The sequence below is a fragment of the Artibeus jamaicensis genome, unplaced genomic scaffold (assembly GCF_021234435.1).
Source record: "Artibeus jamaicensis isolate MK-2021 breed Jamaican fruit bat unplaced genomic scaffold, CSHL_Jam_final contig_327, whole genome shotgun sequence".
In the NCBI taxonomy this organism is placed as follows: domain Eukaryota; kingdom Metazoa; phylum Chordata; class Mammalia; order Chiroptera; family Phyllostomidae; genus Artibeus; species Artibeus jamaicensis.
Window position 1 is genome coordinate 4,221,552 of NW_026521772.1, and position 18,437 is coordinate 4,239,988.

Consider the following 18,437-nt stretch of genomic DNA (forward strand, 5'->3'; position numbering starts at 1 on the left):
CCAAACCTCAAATGGCAGGCTGGGTGTGTTCCGGGGCTTCCTGGGAAGTTTCTGAGAAGGGGCTAGAAGGGCTTAGGTTCCACCTAAACCTATTTAGGGTGGTTTTTTTTTGGGGGGGGGGGGCGGACTATGTCCTACAGTTACCCCTTGTGCCTAGTTCTGTCAACTGTTGACAAACAGTTCCACGTCTGCGCGGCGCCTTGGGAAGTTTGCTGACTAAGGTGTATCTGTACAAAGCCTTGGGGATTCACTGCCTCCCCCACTGTCCCCACCCCACCCCAGGCAGGGAGGGAGTGAGCGAGTTTTCCGCCCCTGCACAAACACAAATCCTGGCAAAGTTGCTGCAGGTCTCTAAGCTGGTTGCAAGTCCTGAAGCCCTGCCCAAGTCAGGGGAGTGTGTACGCGGGGCTGCCCTCCTTGCTGCCCAACACTCTCTGTGCTTTAATAGCTGCGGTCCCTACACGGACTGTTGGAAGGAGGCGAGGGCCATGGGTGCTCTGAGGCCTTTCTCAGGTGGGACTCGGACACGTCTCTCAGGGGGTCTAACTTTTTGTTTCTCTTACTCAGAGACAACTTTGATTTCCACGTCAGGAACTCGATTTCCTAAAATGCCTAGAACTCCCCCTCAAAGCTGCAGTTGGGCAGGGATCCGCGTCTGGCGGGGAACTGTGGAAAGCTTCATGGGATGGAGAAGGGGACTCCTCCCTGGTGGCCCATGGAGGCGATGACCAACCAGGAGGGGGTGGTCTCTCCTTCCCTTTGTCTTGCCCAAGTTCTGCTTCCTGGGTTGGCCTGGGAGAATTTGGGATGCAGCTTTTTTTGTTGTTGTTGTTCTTTTTCTTTTAGGATGTGTGTGGATTATATCCGATCCCATCGAAGCAAATCCGGCCACTGCCTATTGAGCTCTTGGTGCTGGGAAGTGGGGTGGGTGCCTGGAGTCTGCACACACAAACACACCAGTTCTCTTCCCTGGGCCAGAGGGCCAGGGCCTAAGAGTCCATGTGGGAGCGGAGTGAGGGACAGTTGTTGGGCCTCAGGGAGGAAGAGCAACCGCAGGCCTGTTCGAACCGGGGTGGGGGGCCGGGTGGAGGCCGGAGAAAGGCTCTCCCACTGGGGTCCCTTCAACCCGCCCCCTCCACACACGCACATTCTTGTCTTGCTCCTTCACCCCGAGCCACTGCCCTTGGCGCACTTGGGGGCGCAGGCTTAGGGATCCCCGCCCTCGGTGCCTCTGGTGCTCCGGGCTCCGGAAAATTCTTTTGCTTTTGGGGGACCAGTGAGGTACATGCACTTAGATAAACGTTGCCAAGCGGTGCAATATTTCTCTTTCTCTCGGCGGTTCTCTTCCGTACGCGGTGTCTCCCGCCTCCCACCACTGCTGGCTCCGGGGTGGATCGCGGTCGTCGCGGTCACCCTCCTCCTGCTTCCCCTGCGCAGAGGTGGCGGGGCGCCTCCGGGCTTCGTGCTCCGCTCCCACAGCCCCGGGGCGGCCCGATCAGGCCCGCTGCTCCCAGGACAAGCTCCGGGGTCTTCATCAGTGTGAAGGAGGGGTGCCCTGGGGCCAGAAGCTCGGGAAGTATCGGGCGGGAGGTGGCTGGGAGTCACCCCGGGGCGTCACGGGGCGGCGAAGTAGAGTCCTAGGCCCTCAAATCCCGGCCCCCCGGGCAGCCCCTCCCGCCTCGGGCCAGTGCTTCCTGCGGAACTCGGAGCCCCGGCTCCTTGCTCTGCGCGTCGGAAAAGCTCTGTTTGCAGGAGGCGGCACCCTCGGGTCAGGTCCAGTTGTAGCCGGGCGCCCCTTTGCAAGGCTTTGGCGGGTTTTTTTGTTTGTTTGTTTTGTTTTGTTTTGTTTTCCCGGCCGGGCCGCGCGGACAGGTTCGGAAACAGACCTGGTCACAAGCTGCGGGCCCTGGCTCCTCGGACTGCGACGTGGGATGGCGGGCTCGTCTAGTTTCGGGCGCACCCTGCCTCTACCCCGCGCTCTCCCGTCCGCCTCCTCCGCAGCGGCAGGAGCGTGGTGGTCCGAGTCCGCACCGCGCCCCTCCCGGGCGCCGCCGGGTGCGGCGAGCGCGTCCCGCAAACTCGCACCTCGCGAAGGCGGCCGCGCTCCCCCAGCTCCCGCCCCGCGCGTCTCCGTCCCGCCGGCCCCTCTTGCGGGCCAGGACGACCGTGCGGGACGTGTACGGAGGTGGGCGGTTTGCCCGCCCCTTGCCCAGATAGTCTCCCGGGCACCGAGGGAAAGGACCAGGGACACCTGCGGCCCCAGATTGCCGGCCGCAGAGCGGGTCAGCCCGGGCGGGCGGAAGAAGCGCCCTGCCCGGTACCGGCGGGGGTGGTAAATGGAGAGCAGGCCCGCGGTGTCTCCTGTCCCTCTCTGATCTCCCCAAAAGTCTACTGCTCGCAGCTCTTAGGAACCCCGACGCTGTGCGAGGAGGGTGTTTGATTTCGGGTCGACGGCACCTGCGCGAGGGACGCAGCGCTCCGCTTTCCTGCCTCCCCGGGGCTCCGGCCCGCGGCCGCCTCCCAGCACCTCCCCCGCCCCCGCGCCGCCGCCCTCCCGCAAGGTCCTTTCGGAAGGGGTGGGTCGGACTCGCGTCCTGGGCTGGGAGTTCCCTCAAACTCCGGAGCAGCGACGCGCTCTTCTTTCCATTCCTGCCTTTACCGGGACGGGGGGGGGGGGCACAAAAACATCCTTAGATATTCAATCGGACTCCAATACAGAAATTCAAACGGCTGCCCCCAACACCGCAAACCCCCTTTCCCGAGTCGCAGACACATTTTCAGCCGCGAGCCAACACTTAAAGGTCAGACGGGGTGTCCCCGCCGGCACATTCGGGCCTAGCGGGCTACGGGTTCGGATTCTGTCACCGCCAGGGCACCGTCCCAGCCGCGGGCCAGAGCTGCGCACCACCCGCAGGGAATTTGGAGAAACTGGGGTGACCGAGGCAGCGGGTCGAGGGCGCCCGAGGGGCCAGGGGCTCCCGCGCCCTCCATTCCTGTGCTTCCGTCAGAGAGGGCAGGGAGGGCGGAGGGGAGCCCTCCCGGGAAGCGGTTTAACGCTTTAACCAGGACCCGGAGCCGGCCCGTGGGGTGGGTGAGGGGCGAAGGTCCGCGCTGAGCGGTCCCCATTGTCCGGAGAAGACAGGAAGTCGGGGCTGAGAGGAGAAAGCAGGACCCAACTCGGGGTGTCGCCTTGCTGGGTCCGGGCTCGGAGAAAGCCAGAGCCTGGCGGGGCTGAGCGGGAGTGGGGTCCTCGGGCCTGGGAGCGCGACCTGCCTGTCCTCGCCGCCACTAGGGCGGAGCTGCCCCGCCCCACGGACAAGTGCGGGCCTGGGTGGCCTGGGGACTGACGCCGAGTTCCTTCCGCAAGCGCCTGCTGCGCACCTGCGCGCGGCGTGGGTCCCGAGCGCCCTCACCACCTGTGCCCTGGGTTTTGGTGGGCTCGGCAGGGGACGCGGGTGCGGACGGGGTGGCCCTGGGAGAGAGCGGGCTTTGCGGGCACCGCGTCCGTCAGTCCGGAGCAGATAGGAGATCACGGCTGCGAAAGAGGGAAGAGAGGGACTGCGGCGGTGTCTACCCCGCCGCATTTGGCACCTCTGCGCCTCGGCCTTTTCCCTCCATCCACCTGGCCCATTCCTCTTCCTGTCGTATTTCTTTCTGGTGGCCTCGAGCGGGTTGGGGACGTCCAAGCCTGGGACGCCTGTCCTGCCGCTTTGGGACCGCGGCGGAGACTTTTCTCCGCGGGGAGAAGGGTGCCCAGCGCGAGAGCGGACAGTGCGCCCAGCGCGAGCGGAGACCCGGCGGAAACCCCTCTCTCTCCTTACCCATTTTGCACCAAACATTTGGAAAGACAGAAGTAAATCCCAGCGCCAGTGACACGAGTCTTTCGGTCACTTTTTAACCCTTGGAAAGCGGTTGTCCCTTGTTTGGAGCAGCTCCTCCTGCACCGAGCCTGGAGGTGGCCAGCGGGTACAGGGATCCCTGCGCGCTGCCGGTGTTCGAGCCCCAGCTCCCCACCCTGCTAACCTGCGCTTAGCGGACCTTGAAGACCGCAGGCAGGCTCCCTCGAGAGACGAGGTCTCGACCTGGGCAGCCGGTGCTGTAAATGAATCGACCTGGAGAGGGAGTTGGTGACGCTGTGCAGCGGGAAGGCGGAAAGGCGCGGGCCGAAGGTCGCACCCAAGGGCCCCCGAGGAAGCCGCGCCAGGCCTGGGACCCTGGGGCAGAGATTGGCTTCACCCAGGATGGGACTGTTATTACTATTACTATTATTACTATTATTATAAATAGGCAGGCAAGTGTCTTTCAAAAGGATCTGCAGGGTGAAACTAATCGGGAAGGAGAAGAGTTGCGAGCAAAGCGGGGCAGGACAAACCCGGGAGGACATGAGGGAAAGAAGGCCGAAGCCCCTGTACCTGCCTCTGGACACGGCAAAGCCAAAGCGGGGTTAAGGCAAGAATGTGCCCTGCGTGCTCTGGGGATTAGAGCGGCGTGCGTCCTCGGGAAGCCTCAGAGACCGCCCACCCGGCTGCGAATTCCTGCGTGAATTTTTTTAAAGCCGAGCCCTCCTAGAGGTGGGGGAGGAGGGAAACCGGGCCTTTCTTTCCATTCAGTCCACAAAGCAGGACCCACAGGGGCGTCTTGTGCATTGAGCAGTGACCTGATGACCCCGCTGACCAGGTGTAGACAGCCTCAAGTCCCAAATATTTCCATTGTCCGAACTTCCCACTGGCCTCGGACTTCAGTGCCCTTTCGCTCCGTGCTACAGTCAATTAGTGATTGCTTAGCCCCAGTGAGGGGCAGGAGCCCGGGAGACAGCCGTGCGGGGGAGGCGCGAGTCGCACCTGCGGGCGGCCGGGGGTGGAAATGGGCAAACGGGGACTAACCTTTCTCTCCGCCACATTGTATTGTTACGAAAGCTCCTTTGAGCTTCTTGTTTCAGTAAAGGGATGGAGGATATCTGGTGGGTTTCCCTGGCCCAGGAAAGTAGTCCCCTCCTCCCAACTGAAGACTTTTGTGGAGGGGGGAGGGATGGGGGACCTGTGTCATTTCTTTCAATTAGGGAAATGTATCAGGGACAGAGCTGAGGGACTCTGGGATGCACAGGGGCTGGGGACCACTTTAGCTGGTGGGGGGAAGGAAGGAACAGTGTTCCCGGCTTTGGGAAGCCCCAGGCTGGAGACTGCCCAAAGCGGCTGTTTGCTGTCTTGGATGGACTGCCGGGTTTGGGAGATGGTGGGACTTTGGTGAAGGTTTTCTGCCTTTTCTCTGGAGCGAGTGTGAACACAGATGTGAGCAAACAGGGTTTACTGCTTTTGGTAAAATTCCATTGTGGCTTGAAGGCCTTCCTTTCTTTTCTTTTTCCTCCCTCCTTCCCCTCCCTGCCTCCTCTGTAAAAGCTTTGCAGGGGGAACATGGATTTGTGCCTGAAACCACAGCAAAGGGGTTTCTCTGGGGTTCGAACACCCAGCAGGCTGCAGGGTGATGAGGTTCCTCTCTCGCCCTCTTTCTAGGAGGCCTGGGGAGGTGGGGCAGTTTCTGGGCTCAGGACAGAAAGCACCCTGAATCTGGGGTATTCTTTGTGATAGAAAGAAATCCACGTGAAATGTTTCTAGGAGCTCCAATCCAAATGGAGCACAAACCAGCGGGTTTGAGGCAGTGCTGATGCGGGTAGGTGGAGGAGCCGGGTTTAATTGGCAAAATTGAAATTGATTCACTCTTGGAAGATGCACTTGGGTTAGCTGTGTTACTGGCAGGCTGGAACACCATCTTGGGAGGCAAGTCCTGACTCCTGTTGTTATTTTGGTGGATTTCTCCCTCAGCTCTCCACAGCCCCTCCGCTCTGTCAGGCTGGGTCGAGCCACAGATGTTTTACGGTGGAATCTCACCCCCAAATGTCTTTAAAGTATAATTTGCTTTAATTATAATGTTAGAGGGTGAAGGGATTGGTTCTGGGAATAGCTTCATAGAGACAAAACTTGGAGCCAAATTAATCGAAAGTTTCTGCCTAGGAGGGGGAGGCTGCCAAACGTACGGAATATTGGTACAGAATGAGATATCAGAAAAATACGTTGCGGAGATGAAGTGATGATTAAACGTGTCAATGGAGTGGAGGCAGATGCCTGGAACATCTCCACAGATTGTCGTGGATTTATTTGATGTGCTTTTCTGTTTTATTTGCAATTACTGGAGATACTCAATATCCTACTGAAGATCACAAATTTTGTGCCAATATATAACTTAGAAGTAACCCTATACCTGCAAATCCGTATTTACATTGTGTATCTTATTTACTGCAAGACCCTATTAGAATGTCACCCAAATGTGTCCTTAAAATGGTAACATTGAAATGGTCCCCAGGATAATTTTGAATGTGATCTTTTATTGAAGGGGTTACTATGTTTGAACTGAGCAGAAACAGAACAAAGAAGGGGTTCCCAGGGACCCCACGCCAGCACGTGAAACCGCTGGGAACCGTGGTGGGAGGCAGGAGAAGCTGAGGCAGATAGTGTGTGTGTTGGGGGGGGTGACCCCTTCTGATAAGAGAAGGGTTTTCTGTCTTTTTTTTTCTGGTTGTTAATCATTTGTCAAGGCACATAGAAATCACTACAAATTAGATGTGTGCAGATTGGTGTGTTTTTAAAGTATGTAAGTGAATATAATTATAACAGAGAATATGATTTACCTTAAATGTAATGCCATTTTTTAATTAGAGTTTTCCCAGTGTTTCTGTGGCTGGCCCAGGTCTCTGTCTAGTCCTGGTGTTGCCATTGCAAAAACATCACAGTGTTCAACGCATCTTTTCACCTTAAGTGTTAAAGAATTAATATTGGAATTTTTGGCTTCAGCTGTGATATTTATGAGCTTATGTTTATTAGGTTATAAAGGTCCCTTAAAAGGAAATTTACAAAACATTTTGTTATTTTCAAGGTACATTGGTTTAGAATAAGGAAAAATATAAACAGGAAGCTATACCTTGTGCAGTAAAGATTAATTGTCTTCAGTAGGGAAATGGCAAATACAGAGCCAGGAGGGGAAAAAACCCAGACACACTGAGTCGTGGATTGCCAGGTAACACGGCATCCTCCGCCCCAGGTTTGCCCTGCGTGTGGGCAGGTTGCACAGATGAGTCCAAGGGTCCTTTCGGCACAGTTACCCGGTGATGTTAGAGGGACATCATGACCTGGACGCTGGATTTTACTGTCTGTGGGGCTGGTGGCAACTTTGAGTGGGGAAGTTTTATTTTGAAGTGTGTACCCAGTACCAGAAATCTCCATGGACTGAACTGTAGTTTAGTTATAACCCTGTTCTAATCCTCTGATGAGGCTCTTCCAAGATGTAAGGATGCGTTTGGGCAGACACCACGCCGTCCTACGTGGTGCGTCTCGTGGCCTCAGAGTCAGTGGTTCCCAGACTAAATCAACAAGCCCCCTCTGAGAGTACATCCCCAGCCTGCCTGCCTTTTAAAAATCACCTTCCTTCTTTAGTACTGGGGAACCTTAGGTAAGGGGGCAGGAATGTTTGCCATTGGCTGTTTTCTCTCTTTAAAATTTTTAAAATTTATTGATTTTTTAGAGAGAGAGAAAAGAAGTGAGAGAGAAAGGGAAACATCTATTTGTTGTCCCATTGTTTACGTATTCATGAGTTGCTTCTTGTATGTTCCAGGGCCAGCGAACCAAACTGCCCCCACCTTGGTGAATCAGGTGATGCTCTAACCAACTGAGCTACCTGGCCAGGGCCTGTTTTCCCTTATAATTGGGGAAGGAGCAGAGAATTCCAAGAAACACGCTTGCATGATATTTTAATTGCATGTGTGTTTCCTTAAAGTCCCATTAGGCTTCTCCGTTCGATTTGTAGTCAGTTAAAAAAAACCCAAATAACTGAAATTATGTATTTTTTGAACCATACATCAGCCGAGTGTTATTTAAGACAGAACTCAAAAAACAACTTACTCCTGAAGTGGAGTCACCAGCAAAAGGGTTTGGGGGAGAAAGCCACCAGATAGAGGTGATTTTGGTGAGCACAGTTGGAAGCCTGGGTCTCCCCTCAGCCCCACAATATGCCCCAGAGAAAAAGCAGCATCGAGCCCCTGCTTGGCCCCCAGCTGTGCGCCCTCAGGGAAGCCCTTTGAACTGTAGAGATTGACTCCTCCCGGGTCTCCGAGAAGAGTAAATAAATGAGCTTGCAGATTTTCAAGTACTGGACCAAGTTCTGCATGCTGCAGTCCTCAAGAGCCGAGTCACGGCTCCGGTTCTGCAGAGGGAGCCGCCCTAAGTGGGCCGGGTGCCCCTGGGAGTCCCAAGGTATTGTGAGCTTTATGAACTGGGAGACCCTGAAGCATCTTCCACATCTTCCCCTATCCTGAAAGAAGCAAGGGGAAGCTTGTCCTGGGCGTTAGGCTATCAAGGGAAATTGTTTGCCAAACAAACAAAGACATTCTATGTGTCTGAAGACAGTTTAAAAAGCAATGCCTCCCGACAAGCCAAAGGAGCCCACTGAAGTCCGCACTTTACAAAACGTTAATCTGATCTCACAGTGTGGTTCCATGAACATCATTCCTATCAGTACCAACATGTTAAAGTATTCATCAGCATTATCATTCCAATGGAAATATCTGAAATTCTACTTCCCCAGGAAGGCACACTTTAAACAATACATTCTAGAAGTCTAGAAGTCCTTGTCAACCGTATTGCTTGTAGCTTTAGTCTTTTTAGTGAAAAAAAAATTTTCTTCCCTCACCTTGTTGATCTGTGACCAAAGAGATAGAAAACACCATTTTTCAAAGAATTAAAATCGATCAAACAAACCAACCAACCATCTCTGAAATGTTTCATGGTGGTTCTTGGTTCCCTGAGAGCAGTTGCTTGAAAATGAAGAGATGTGAGTGGGGAATAAAAATGCACAGTATTTATTACAGATCACCAGGGGATATGGGCAATTTGGTGTGCCACAGACCACATCAGACCTTTTTATGTCTTCCAGGGACCAGCATTCTGAAATCTCACTAACGGAGGAATTGGGGAATTTAACGTGGACTCCATTTTCGGATGGGCCACTCTGAAAATAAGTCCTTCCAGTGTCCACCACAGCTCAGGGGCTGGGCATTCTCTTGTGGGTTTTATAAGCTTCCTTGATAAAGAAGTGGATCCCAGCTGCAGGCAAAAGGGTTTTTAGCCATTTCTTATCAAATAAACAAAGTTGCTTTTTCATTGGGCATTTAGATGTATCCAAGAAAACTTCTAGAAGCTTCACATGGTAATTTGAATTCAACCCCTCCTTGCTTGAATGTTTTATAGCAAAAGTGAAGTGAGGTCAGGCAGCTGGTGGTTCGAACACCCCTGTTCTCACCACTCACAAGTGGGGAGGGGAGCAAGGTCTGGCAAATTTGCCTTTCTTCTGTGGAGGAAGCAATCTGCCAGATTTTATTTTTTACTTCAAAAACACTTAAGCCCTTGTAATGTTGCATGATCTGCCATTCATACTCTGTGTTTATGCTGATTAGAAAGAGGTGTACATCTTCCAGGTGCTTTAGACCTAAGGGGAGGGAAGAGAATTTTGGGTGTTTTGGTGAGGAAGAGTGAGGGAGGGAAAAATAGTACCTTGGAAAGTAATGAATCATGGAATCACTTGGGTGCCCTTTACATACGCAAATTCATCTTGCTGGCGAGTAACTGTGAGCGTGGAGAAGGGAGCTGACCACTGAACTTAGAGGGTGGGATTCTGGGGCCTTAAACTCATTATCGATGTGATTGCACAGCAATGCCGAGGGGCTGGTGCTGCTATCCCCATTTCACAGATAAAGAAACTGAGGCTCAGGGGGTTCAGCTCTTTGTTCAAGATTACATACTTGGCGGAGATGGGATCTGAACCCAGGCCTGGCAGGCACTGTGATCTGAGATTTATTGTAAGCAGTTGGGCAGACCTGAAGGCTTGAAGGTCTGAACTCTACACAGAACTGGAAACTTTCAAATTCCCTCAGTAGTTTTCCAAAGAAGTGTGTGACCAAAATGTGTCTGCTTCTCCTAGCTGTCTGTTCCACTTACTGGCCACTTCCCCTTCCACCCCAGAGTTGGACAGCTCCCTTCACAGGGATGGCCAGAGACTTTACCGGGCTTGGCTTCAGAGGGATTGGCTTTATCTCCCAGAATGGTGGTGCCGCAGCCTCTGTGTGAGGATGTGTGTATGTGTGTGTGTGTGTGTATCTGCAGTGTGTGTGAATGTGTGTGCTAAGCGTGTGTGTCTGAGTGCATGTAGGTATGTGTGTGTGTGTCTGTGAATGTGATATGGATGGGTGTCTCGTGTATGTATGTGTCTGTCTTATGGTGATCTTTGTGACTGTGTGTGTTTATATGTTGTGTCTGCGTGTGAGCTGTGGACGCAGGAGGCTGGTGGGCGGGACCTGCCCAGGGGCAGCGTATTGTGCTGTGTGGTCCAGCCTCTCTACTGATACGCTGCTCTTCCTGGGGTGCTCCTGCCTTCCACAAAGTCCCCCGTGGAGAGTGTCACCGTGGAGCGCTTGTGTGCAGAGAAGAGAAAGATTTTCTTTTTAAATGAAATGACTCCTCGAGTCAGGAGCTGAGCTTATAGATCAAATTCTGTCTCAGGGACTCCCGGGGCCTGCCTCTGTTTCCGTCTGTAGAGTGGAACTCGGTGATATTAAACAGCACAGGAAATGAGTGGGCTTCACCAGGGGGGACTGGGAACTCCTCTTGCTCCTCAGGAACTTCAGCTACAACTTGATTTCTGGTGGGACACCCATAGCACCTCTGTCCTGTTCAGCCTCTCCAAATTGTAAAAAGTAAAAGCCATAATTTATTGCAATTTTTTTAAAGGCTTGGGTTGTTGCACTTTGAACATTGTCTAGGTAGCTTGCATTTCACATTAATCTAAGTAGTTCCATAAGCACTGTCACCTGCAGGGTGGGCTCTGTGCCCCCTCGTGAGGGGCAGGGTGAATCTGACCTGGACAGACACCATCCACAGGCTGGCCACTTGCAGGGGGGTGGCGGCCATAGACCACACAGGGGTCCTGTTTCCAGGCCTCCTCAGGGTATTAGGGGTCCGTCACACACACACACACACACACACACACACACACCAAAGGACCTGAATCTGTGCCTCAAACATTCCCATCTGCCCAGTTGTTTAGGAAACATCAAACCTATTCCCTTGCCCTTGGCCCCGCTCCCAGCCCCCCGCCTCCCTCTCTCCGTAAAGTGATAGTGTAGAGCCAGCCGGGTGAGGCCATGCCTCAGACCTGTCCACTCTCTGGTGGACACAGGCTCGGCTCAGATCCTGGCTCCGCCACTGTGGGACCTCGGGCACTTTGTGTATCCTCTCCCAGGCTCAGTTTCCTCATCTGTGCAGTGGGGATGCTGACACCTTCCTCACCCAGTGGCATGGCTTATTGAGGTGATATGCATTCAGGACCTGACAGAGGTATAACACGCTCTCGATGCCTGGTTTTACCGCTGTTAGTCATATATTATGAATCTCTTATTTTTTTAAATTTAATTTTTTTTACATTTTTGTTGTTGTTCACGAATCTCTTAAATAAACCAGTACTACATTACCTTTGTTTTTAAAACTCTCTCCGAATCTATAGGTTTTATTATTATTTTTTAGTTAAAAAGCACCTTTAGTATGTCCCTTACATTGTTGCCAAACCGAGCGCCCCAGTTTGGCCCCCAGGCCTCTCTCTGAGAAGCCCAAGTTCGGGCAGCCCTGCGGGATCCCGCGGGAAGCCTGCCCCGCAAGCCAGCGGCTGATGGCTCCTCTGATTTCGGTCTCGTTCCTGAGCGCGCTGTCTCGGCTTGCAAGCCTCTCCAACTCCGCGCCCGCCCTCCCTGCATACATTAGCCTTAATGTATTCTCTCTTGAATACTCATCATATTAAGGCTCCCGCTAGATACCTTGCTCGAAATAAATTTTATGGGCATACATCCTCGCCCTCATCCCCGTGCATTTGCGGACGGAGGAGAAATATAGCCGCATCTTTCCTCCCAGGCAAGACCAGACAACAATTAGGTGGGAATCAGCGGCCTCTGGCCCCGGGTCGGCGAGGTGCGGGGAGGGAGCGGGCGCGCGCCCCGCCGGGGCTCGCCCTGCGCCCCGAGGACGGCTGTCAGTCCGGTTGTCCGTCTGGTTCTCCAAGGGTGAAGCTGCCTCAGCTAGCCCGGCCCCTGGCTCCCCAGAATCCAGCGTCTGCTCACACAAAGACGCCCCCAGCGGGCGCTGTGCCCCGGGCGATTGCCGGGCACCAGCCGCCGGGGCCCACGGGTTCCTGCGCTCCGCACCCATTTGTCCGCAAACCTCTTCCCTGAGCCGGAGGGCTCCCTGGTTAGAGCCGCTCTCCCTTCCCTGCGAAATGACGCCGGGCGATCTTCCCGATGCCCCGTTCCTCAAGCCCCTGGCCCAGCAGCCGCAAGGGCTCCCCACGCAAACGCGGGCAGGAGAAACCCCACCCCCGTGCCCTGTAGGACCGCCTTCGCCTGCTTGTCCCTCTCTTCCCCCGCTTCCCAGGCTGGAATCGCCGCACCACTGGAGCTCCTGGTTACCCTGGTTATCCACCCATCACTCCTCGCAGTCTCGCCTGTGTGCGTCCAGCTATCTCGGCTCCTAAGGCCCTCTGCTCCCTCAGAGCCTCCCTGGCCCCTCTGGGGAGGCTGGGTCCTGGAAATGTCTGCAGAGAGGCAGGGGCGTGGTTGCATGAGCACCTACTGGAGGCAGCCGGGCAGCGGCCCAGACTCCCCATACTTTCTGCGTCTTGGGGGTGCGCCCTGAGCCTCCCCGGGGGGTCATGGCCCCTGCGCAGGGTTCCCAGGAGGCTTCAAGGGACCAAGCCAGGTCCCTCACTTTCCTTTCCCTTCCCCTGCCTTCCCCGCCGCGCCAGCAGCACCACATCCGACACCTGGTTACTGCAGGTATCTCCTAATAACAGCAAGCCCTCATTGAGCACCAGCTGTATACTGGATGCTTTGTTTGGTCTTCACAACGATCCAGTGAGGTAGCAGGTCACCACCGCCTCCCACCCCACCGCTTTCACAGGTGAGGAAACCGAGGCAGAGAGGGCGGTGTAATTTCTCAAGGTTAAAGAGCAGCGGTAGGATTCACGCCCAGGAAGTCTAGCTCCAGAGCCCACGGTCTGGCGCTGCACGGTCCTCCCCCGCCCCCCCCCCATGGAAATCCCTGTAGTCAGCTGTGCTCAGGGCTTTGCTGGGCACATCGAACTTCTGGGTAAGTAGTTACTGATTGAACAATGTCTTTGTCATGGAGGAAACCTTTTGAGTTGGAAAAAAACACCCATGCACACTGGGACAGGCATCAAACGTCCCATCTTCATGTATCTCCCTATGTGTGACCCCTGGGCGTTTTCATGGGGCATTTTGGCCTGAGAATGGGGTCAGAGGGCAAAGTAACCGAGGGGTCTGACATTTGGGCAAATGTTGCTGGCCTGCTGAAGTCAGGGAGACCTGAGTGGGGCTGGGGTTTAAATGGGTCCCAGACTGATGCATGTACAGGCTAGTGATGACAATTCAGTGACTGTCCCAACAGCCTGTCTCTGAGTTTTGGATGCAAATGACAATACTTGAGAAAGCTTTCTCCCTACATAGCTTTCCACGTGTTCAATCCCCACCCCTCACCCTGTGCATTGAGGCTAATTCCCTTATGTGAACACTTTGAAATTACATCACAACCAACCAACATGACGTGAGTGAAGAAGCATGTACGGTCCCTGGGAGGTTTGGTTTCATAACCCTGGTCGGCATTTTGGAGTGTTCGTTCGGAAGGAGCATGTGAGCAGTATTTCCAGGTGGGCTTCTTAGAGAAGAGTTGATCAGCCGTTTATCCAGTGATGAACGTCTCTGGTGTTACTCTTGCGAGCCGGGCACAGTGCTAGGCAGTGAGGTTACAAAGCTGAGAAAGAAACAGGGGTCCCACCCCCTTAGGGTCCCACCTTCTCATGGGAAAGACAGTGTGCAAACAAATAGTGAGCCAAAGTTCTATTTATAATAGAGGGGGAAACACTGGGGCTGCTGGCCCCCCAACATGCTACCATAGGAGGCTACCATAGGGGATGACATGCTGGCACTTGAGTGTTTTTTGTTCTCAATTGGTTGCCTTCCCTTTTGGGGGTGGGGAGGGTGGGTCAGGTAATGGTTAGAGATGCTGGCGCTATTTATTCTTCCAGCTTTGGAAGCCTGATCATTTTGTCTGTTTTGAAGCTACTTAATTGGCTCAAAAATCCCTTAGTAAAGATGAAATGGCAGAAAAACAGGCCTTGGGTAGGAAGTCCCTGTGGGAGGGCAAAACAGGGTTCAGCTCCAGACGACTGAACCCACTTTCACTATTTATGTAGAAGGTGGTCCGTTACCAGGTATTAGGCAGCTCTCACCTCAGTGCAGCCAGCTCTGGGCCCAGCTTCCAGGAACAACTCCCAGCCCCCAGAAGTTCATTGCCTCTGCCATGATCGATCAGGACATTACCCCCACAGACCCTCATAGCCGCTGCGTGCTCCACACCAGCACTGTGGGACCCTGCCCATTGGCTGTCCCTCCCTTTAACTTAGCTCTGAATCCAGGTCCCTTTTAAGTGCATCAGATTGGCAGACTCTAAGTTCCATTTGGAACCTGAGCTGCAAGGGAGTCTGGAAACGCAGTCTCTGCTTTGTCTGCCTGCAGCACAGGGAGGCAGATGCAGAGGGGATGGTGTTGGGGCCAGTCCACAGTATCCATGGCAGTTTGTTAAAATACTCTCAGGGGAGTCTCTCAGAACACTGACATTCTCCCCTGCAGGACCACCCTCAGACCTGGACCTCCATCACTGCTCACCCCCCACACAAGTCACTTGCTTTTTCAGTCTGATGGCCTCTCAGCCCATGCCTAGGCAGGGCTCACTTAGGGGCTGATGTGGTTAGCCCAGATTCCACCCAGCAGTGAGTTAAAATGTCAGGGAAATGGAGGAGAATGTTGTTGGCCTTCCTGGCCCATTGACTGTGGAGTTTCAGCTGGCATAAATGGCGTTAGCAGATGCTGCTGGCCTTGTGCTGCTCTTAGAAACACAGGCAGCTCGCCCTGGCTGGGTGGCTCAGTCATCTGGAGTGTTGCCCCACGCACCAGAAGGTTGTGGTTCAACCCCCTGTCAGGGCACATACCTAGGCTGCAGGTGCGATTCCCAGTGGGGACATGTACAGGAGGCAACTGATCAATGTTTCTCTCTCTCGCCCACCCTTCCTCTCTCTCAAATCAATAAACATATCCTTGGGTGCAGGCGTGGGTGAGGATTTAAAACCCCTCACGGGCGACTCTTGGGCCAAAGCCACCCAAGGCCAAATCAGCAATGCATGGTCTGAACTTCAGCCCCTGGACCAGGGCCCTCTGTACAGCGTACAGCCTGCATAACTGTATGCGGCAGCCCTGGAGGTGTGGGTTGTGTCCTCTCCCACCGCTGGCAGAGTGGGAAGGCATCCAACCCCCCCAGGGCCGGCCTGGTCAGCAGGGCTGTGCGGAAGGCTCATGCTGCCCCTCTCTCCTCTCCCCGCAGAGATCCCCCAGTGCGCCGGCTGCAACCAGCATATCCTGGACAAGTTCATCCTGAAGGTCCTGGACAGACACTGGCACAGCTCCTGCCTCAAGTGTGCAGACTGCCAGATGCAGCTGGCTGACAGGTGCTTCTCCAGGGCCGGGAGCGTCTATTGCAAGGAGGACTTCTTCAAGTGAGTCAGAGCTGGGACGCGGCCTCCCCTTCCTTGCCTGGGTCTGTCTCTGCCTCTCCCTGTGCAGTGGGTGGAGGGGGTGGGAGCTGGCAGTGAGGCATGTTGGGTCCATCCATGGGGGCGGTGTATCCTTGAGCTGAGAGGCTGCTCCTCTGAAGACCCCCGTCGGATCACCAGCCCCATCACCACCAGAGGGCCTAGGGGTCTCCACCTCATCTGAGCTCTGCCAGGGCAGCCGGCAGGGAGCATGCGCCGGACTTCTGCAGGGTGTAGCCTAGCACAAAGTGCTCCTGCAAACCCCGAAAGGAGATGTTCTCTCTGTCCTGATGAGTCCTGGTGAGTCTGTGCTTCACGGCTGTCTGTGTCTGTCTGCTTCTTGGGCCTCAGAGGTTTGGAAGACTGCTTCTGGTAGTGGTCCAGCTAGGGTCTGTGAGTGTCATCACTTTCAACGGAAGAGGCAGTTTCATGCGACAGTTAGGAGCCCAGACCCTGCCTGGGTTTGGAACCACTTATTAGCTGTGTGCTCTTAGGCAAGTTGCCTAACTTCTCTGTGCCTGGGTTTGCTTACCTGTAAAATGGGGCTGATGATAACAGTTCCTACTCCATGGAGTTGCTATTAGCATTGGGTGAGTGAGTCTGTGTGAAGCCCTTAGGATAGCGCCTGGCATCTGCGTGTTGGTTCCTAACACAGTTCCCTTGATTTTTCATTCCGATATTGGGCCCATCAGAAAAAGGCCTGTTGGAGCTTTGGGTCAGGGTGAAGGGACCACCTGGAAATTTATTTCCATGGCATTTAGTCTGGAACTTGTGTCCCAGAATCTAGTACCCAAAGCACTTAGGCCAGTGCTGCTGCCACCGTGGACCAGCTGGTAACAGCAAAGCGGGAAGGTTCGCCAAGGCCTGGACACATTTGGTGCAGGGGAGCAAGCGCACCCCTCGGAGGTTGTGTGTTCTGGGACAGGGAGAAGAAACGCAGTCCTGGAAACAGAACATGACTTCTCCCAAATCTCCCAAGTGTTTAATTGTAGGGAGCAAGCCCTCTGTGTTTCTGAGGATTTCCAGCTGCTTTTTTCCACCGCCGGCTGGAAAGCACATTAAGGAGCGTCGTGGTAATGACTGGGGCTGCCTCTGAGGCTGTGTCCAGAAGGCGGCTCTCACTGTCGGTGCCCATCCCACTGGGGCCCAGTAGGCACTGCCGTCTCCTTGTGCGTGTGCGTGTGCACCTGAGGGTGGGGCAGTTGCGGACACACTGGACAGACCCTCCACGGTTCCGTTTGGGAGAGGGCCTCTGGTCCTGCGTCTGAGCCTTTCGTATGCACTTCCGCTTCTCCCGTCTTCCTTCTCCTTCCCCGGCTCCGCCCCTCTCCCTGTTTCCACACACTCCACCCACTCCGCTCCTCCGTGCGAGGAGAGTGCGCCTTTGTCTCCTTTCCTCAGTGGTGGCTGCTCTTGGACACCTGAGGGGGGGGATTGCATCGTGTGTGTGCACGTGCAAGTCTGCACCTGTGTACACTTGGGAACAGGATGGTGTGTAGTGTGTGAGGAAGGCAGGGAAAGCAGGGGCTTGGGAGAGTTGTCCCTGCCCCACAGTCAGGCCACTATCCCTTCCATGTGCCTTTGGAAAGCCTCAGTGAGCTCTGGGGGAGGCAGCAGGCCCTGTCACCTTCCTGCTGACTGGGGGACAGGGTTGGTACTGGGATGTCCCTGGGTCAGACCCCCCGCTGGTCCAGCTTGGCAGGTCGGAGCAGCCTGTGGGGTGCAGGCAAGGCCTGTCCACTGCAGAGCCAGGGCCCCTGTCTGCAGAGAAGCTCTTCTGGGCCCCAGAACCACGTGAGGGCGCCCTCTGGTGTGTGGACCATGACTGGCAGGTTGCAGGGTTGGGAAAGGGAGGTGGCAGCTTGGGTGCAGGTTTGGGGGAAGGAATGCTGTGGAGAGAGAATCCCCCTAGGCCCAGGAGGGGCTGGGGGTGCGGGCTGGAAAGGGATCAGCACTGCTTTACAGACAACAAGCTCTTGAGAGGAAATAATGGCAGCCACTCACCCAGGCTGGTGCCCCATGCCCCTGCCTGCACAGGCTCCCCATGCCGTGGCCCTCATTTGGAATTTTCCAGGCCCTTGCTCAGCAATAACCTCCTGACTGATCCCCAAACCCCTCTAGCCCACATGCCTCCCACCACACCAGCACCCTCCCTTCCAGCTCGGGTCCTGCCTGAGTACCCCCAGGTCTCTCAGTAGGACCCTCGGCCTGCAGAGTATTCCAGGTGCCCTGCGTCCATCCTTCCTCCCAGTCCTTAGCTCACTGCCTTGCTGGGTCCCAGACACCCCCTCCCAGCAGGCTGCCCCCTTTCCCAGGCATCATTTTCCCACCTCCACCCCGTGGCCACTGTTTCCCAGGCTGTTTCATCATCCAGGGACCATGCTCAGCCTTTCAAGGTCTCCCCTGGTCCTTTCACGGCCGTGAGCCCAGTGCCCTGGCCACTGGGGCCCCTCAGAGGCATGGCCACCCGGTCTCTTCTGGTGACTCAGCAGGAGCAACCTTGTTTCGCTCACTCCTCATGAACCTCTTTGATCTTCCCGTTGACTTGAGGGAAGACTTAATTGCTAGTCATTCATATTTCTGTCCTTCACCTATCCACTGGCCCCAAGCCCTGGCCATGGTCTGTCACCGGGTTCAGTGCCACAAAGCATAGATTATAGCAGTTGGTGGCCAGCTTTTTCTGTCCCCTG

General features: G+C 54.9%; 1 protein-coding gene across 1 annotated transcript in view; it reads left to right on the plus strand.

Annotated features, from left to right (window-relative positions):
• Window positions 1-18,437, plus strand: part of LHX4 (LIM homeobox 4) — a 39,255-nt gene that overhangs the window by 1,252 nt on the left and 19,566 nt on the right. Inside the window, exon 2 of the mRNA XM_037145533.2 lies at window positions 15,540-15,711. Coding sequence (XP_037001428.1) covers window positions 15,540-15,711 — 172 coding nt within the window. The remainder of the gene's footprint in view (window positions 1-15,539; window positions 15,712-18,437) is intronic.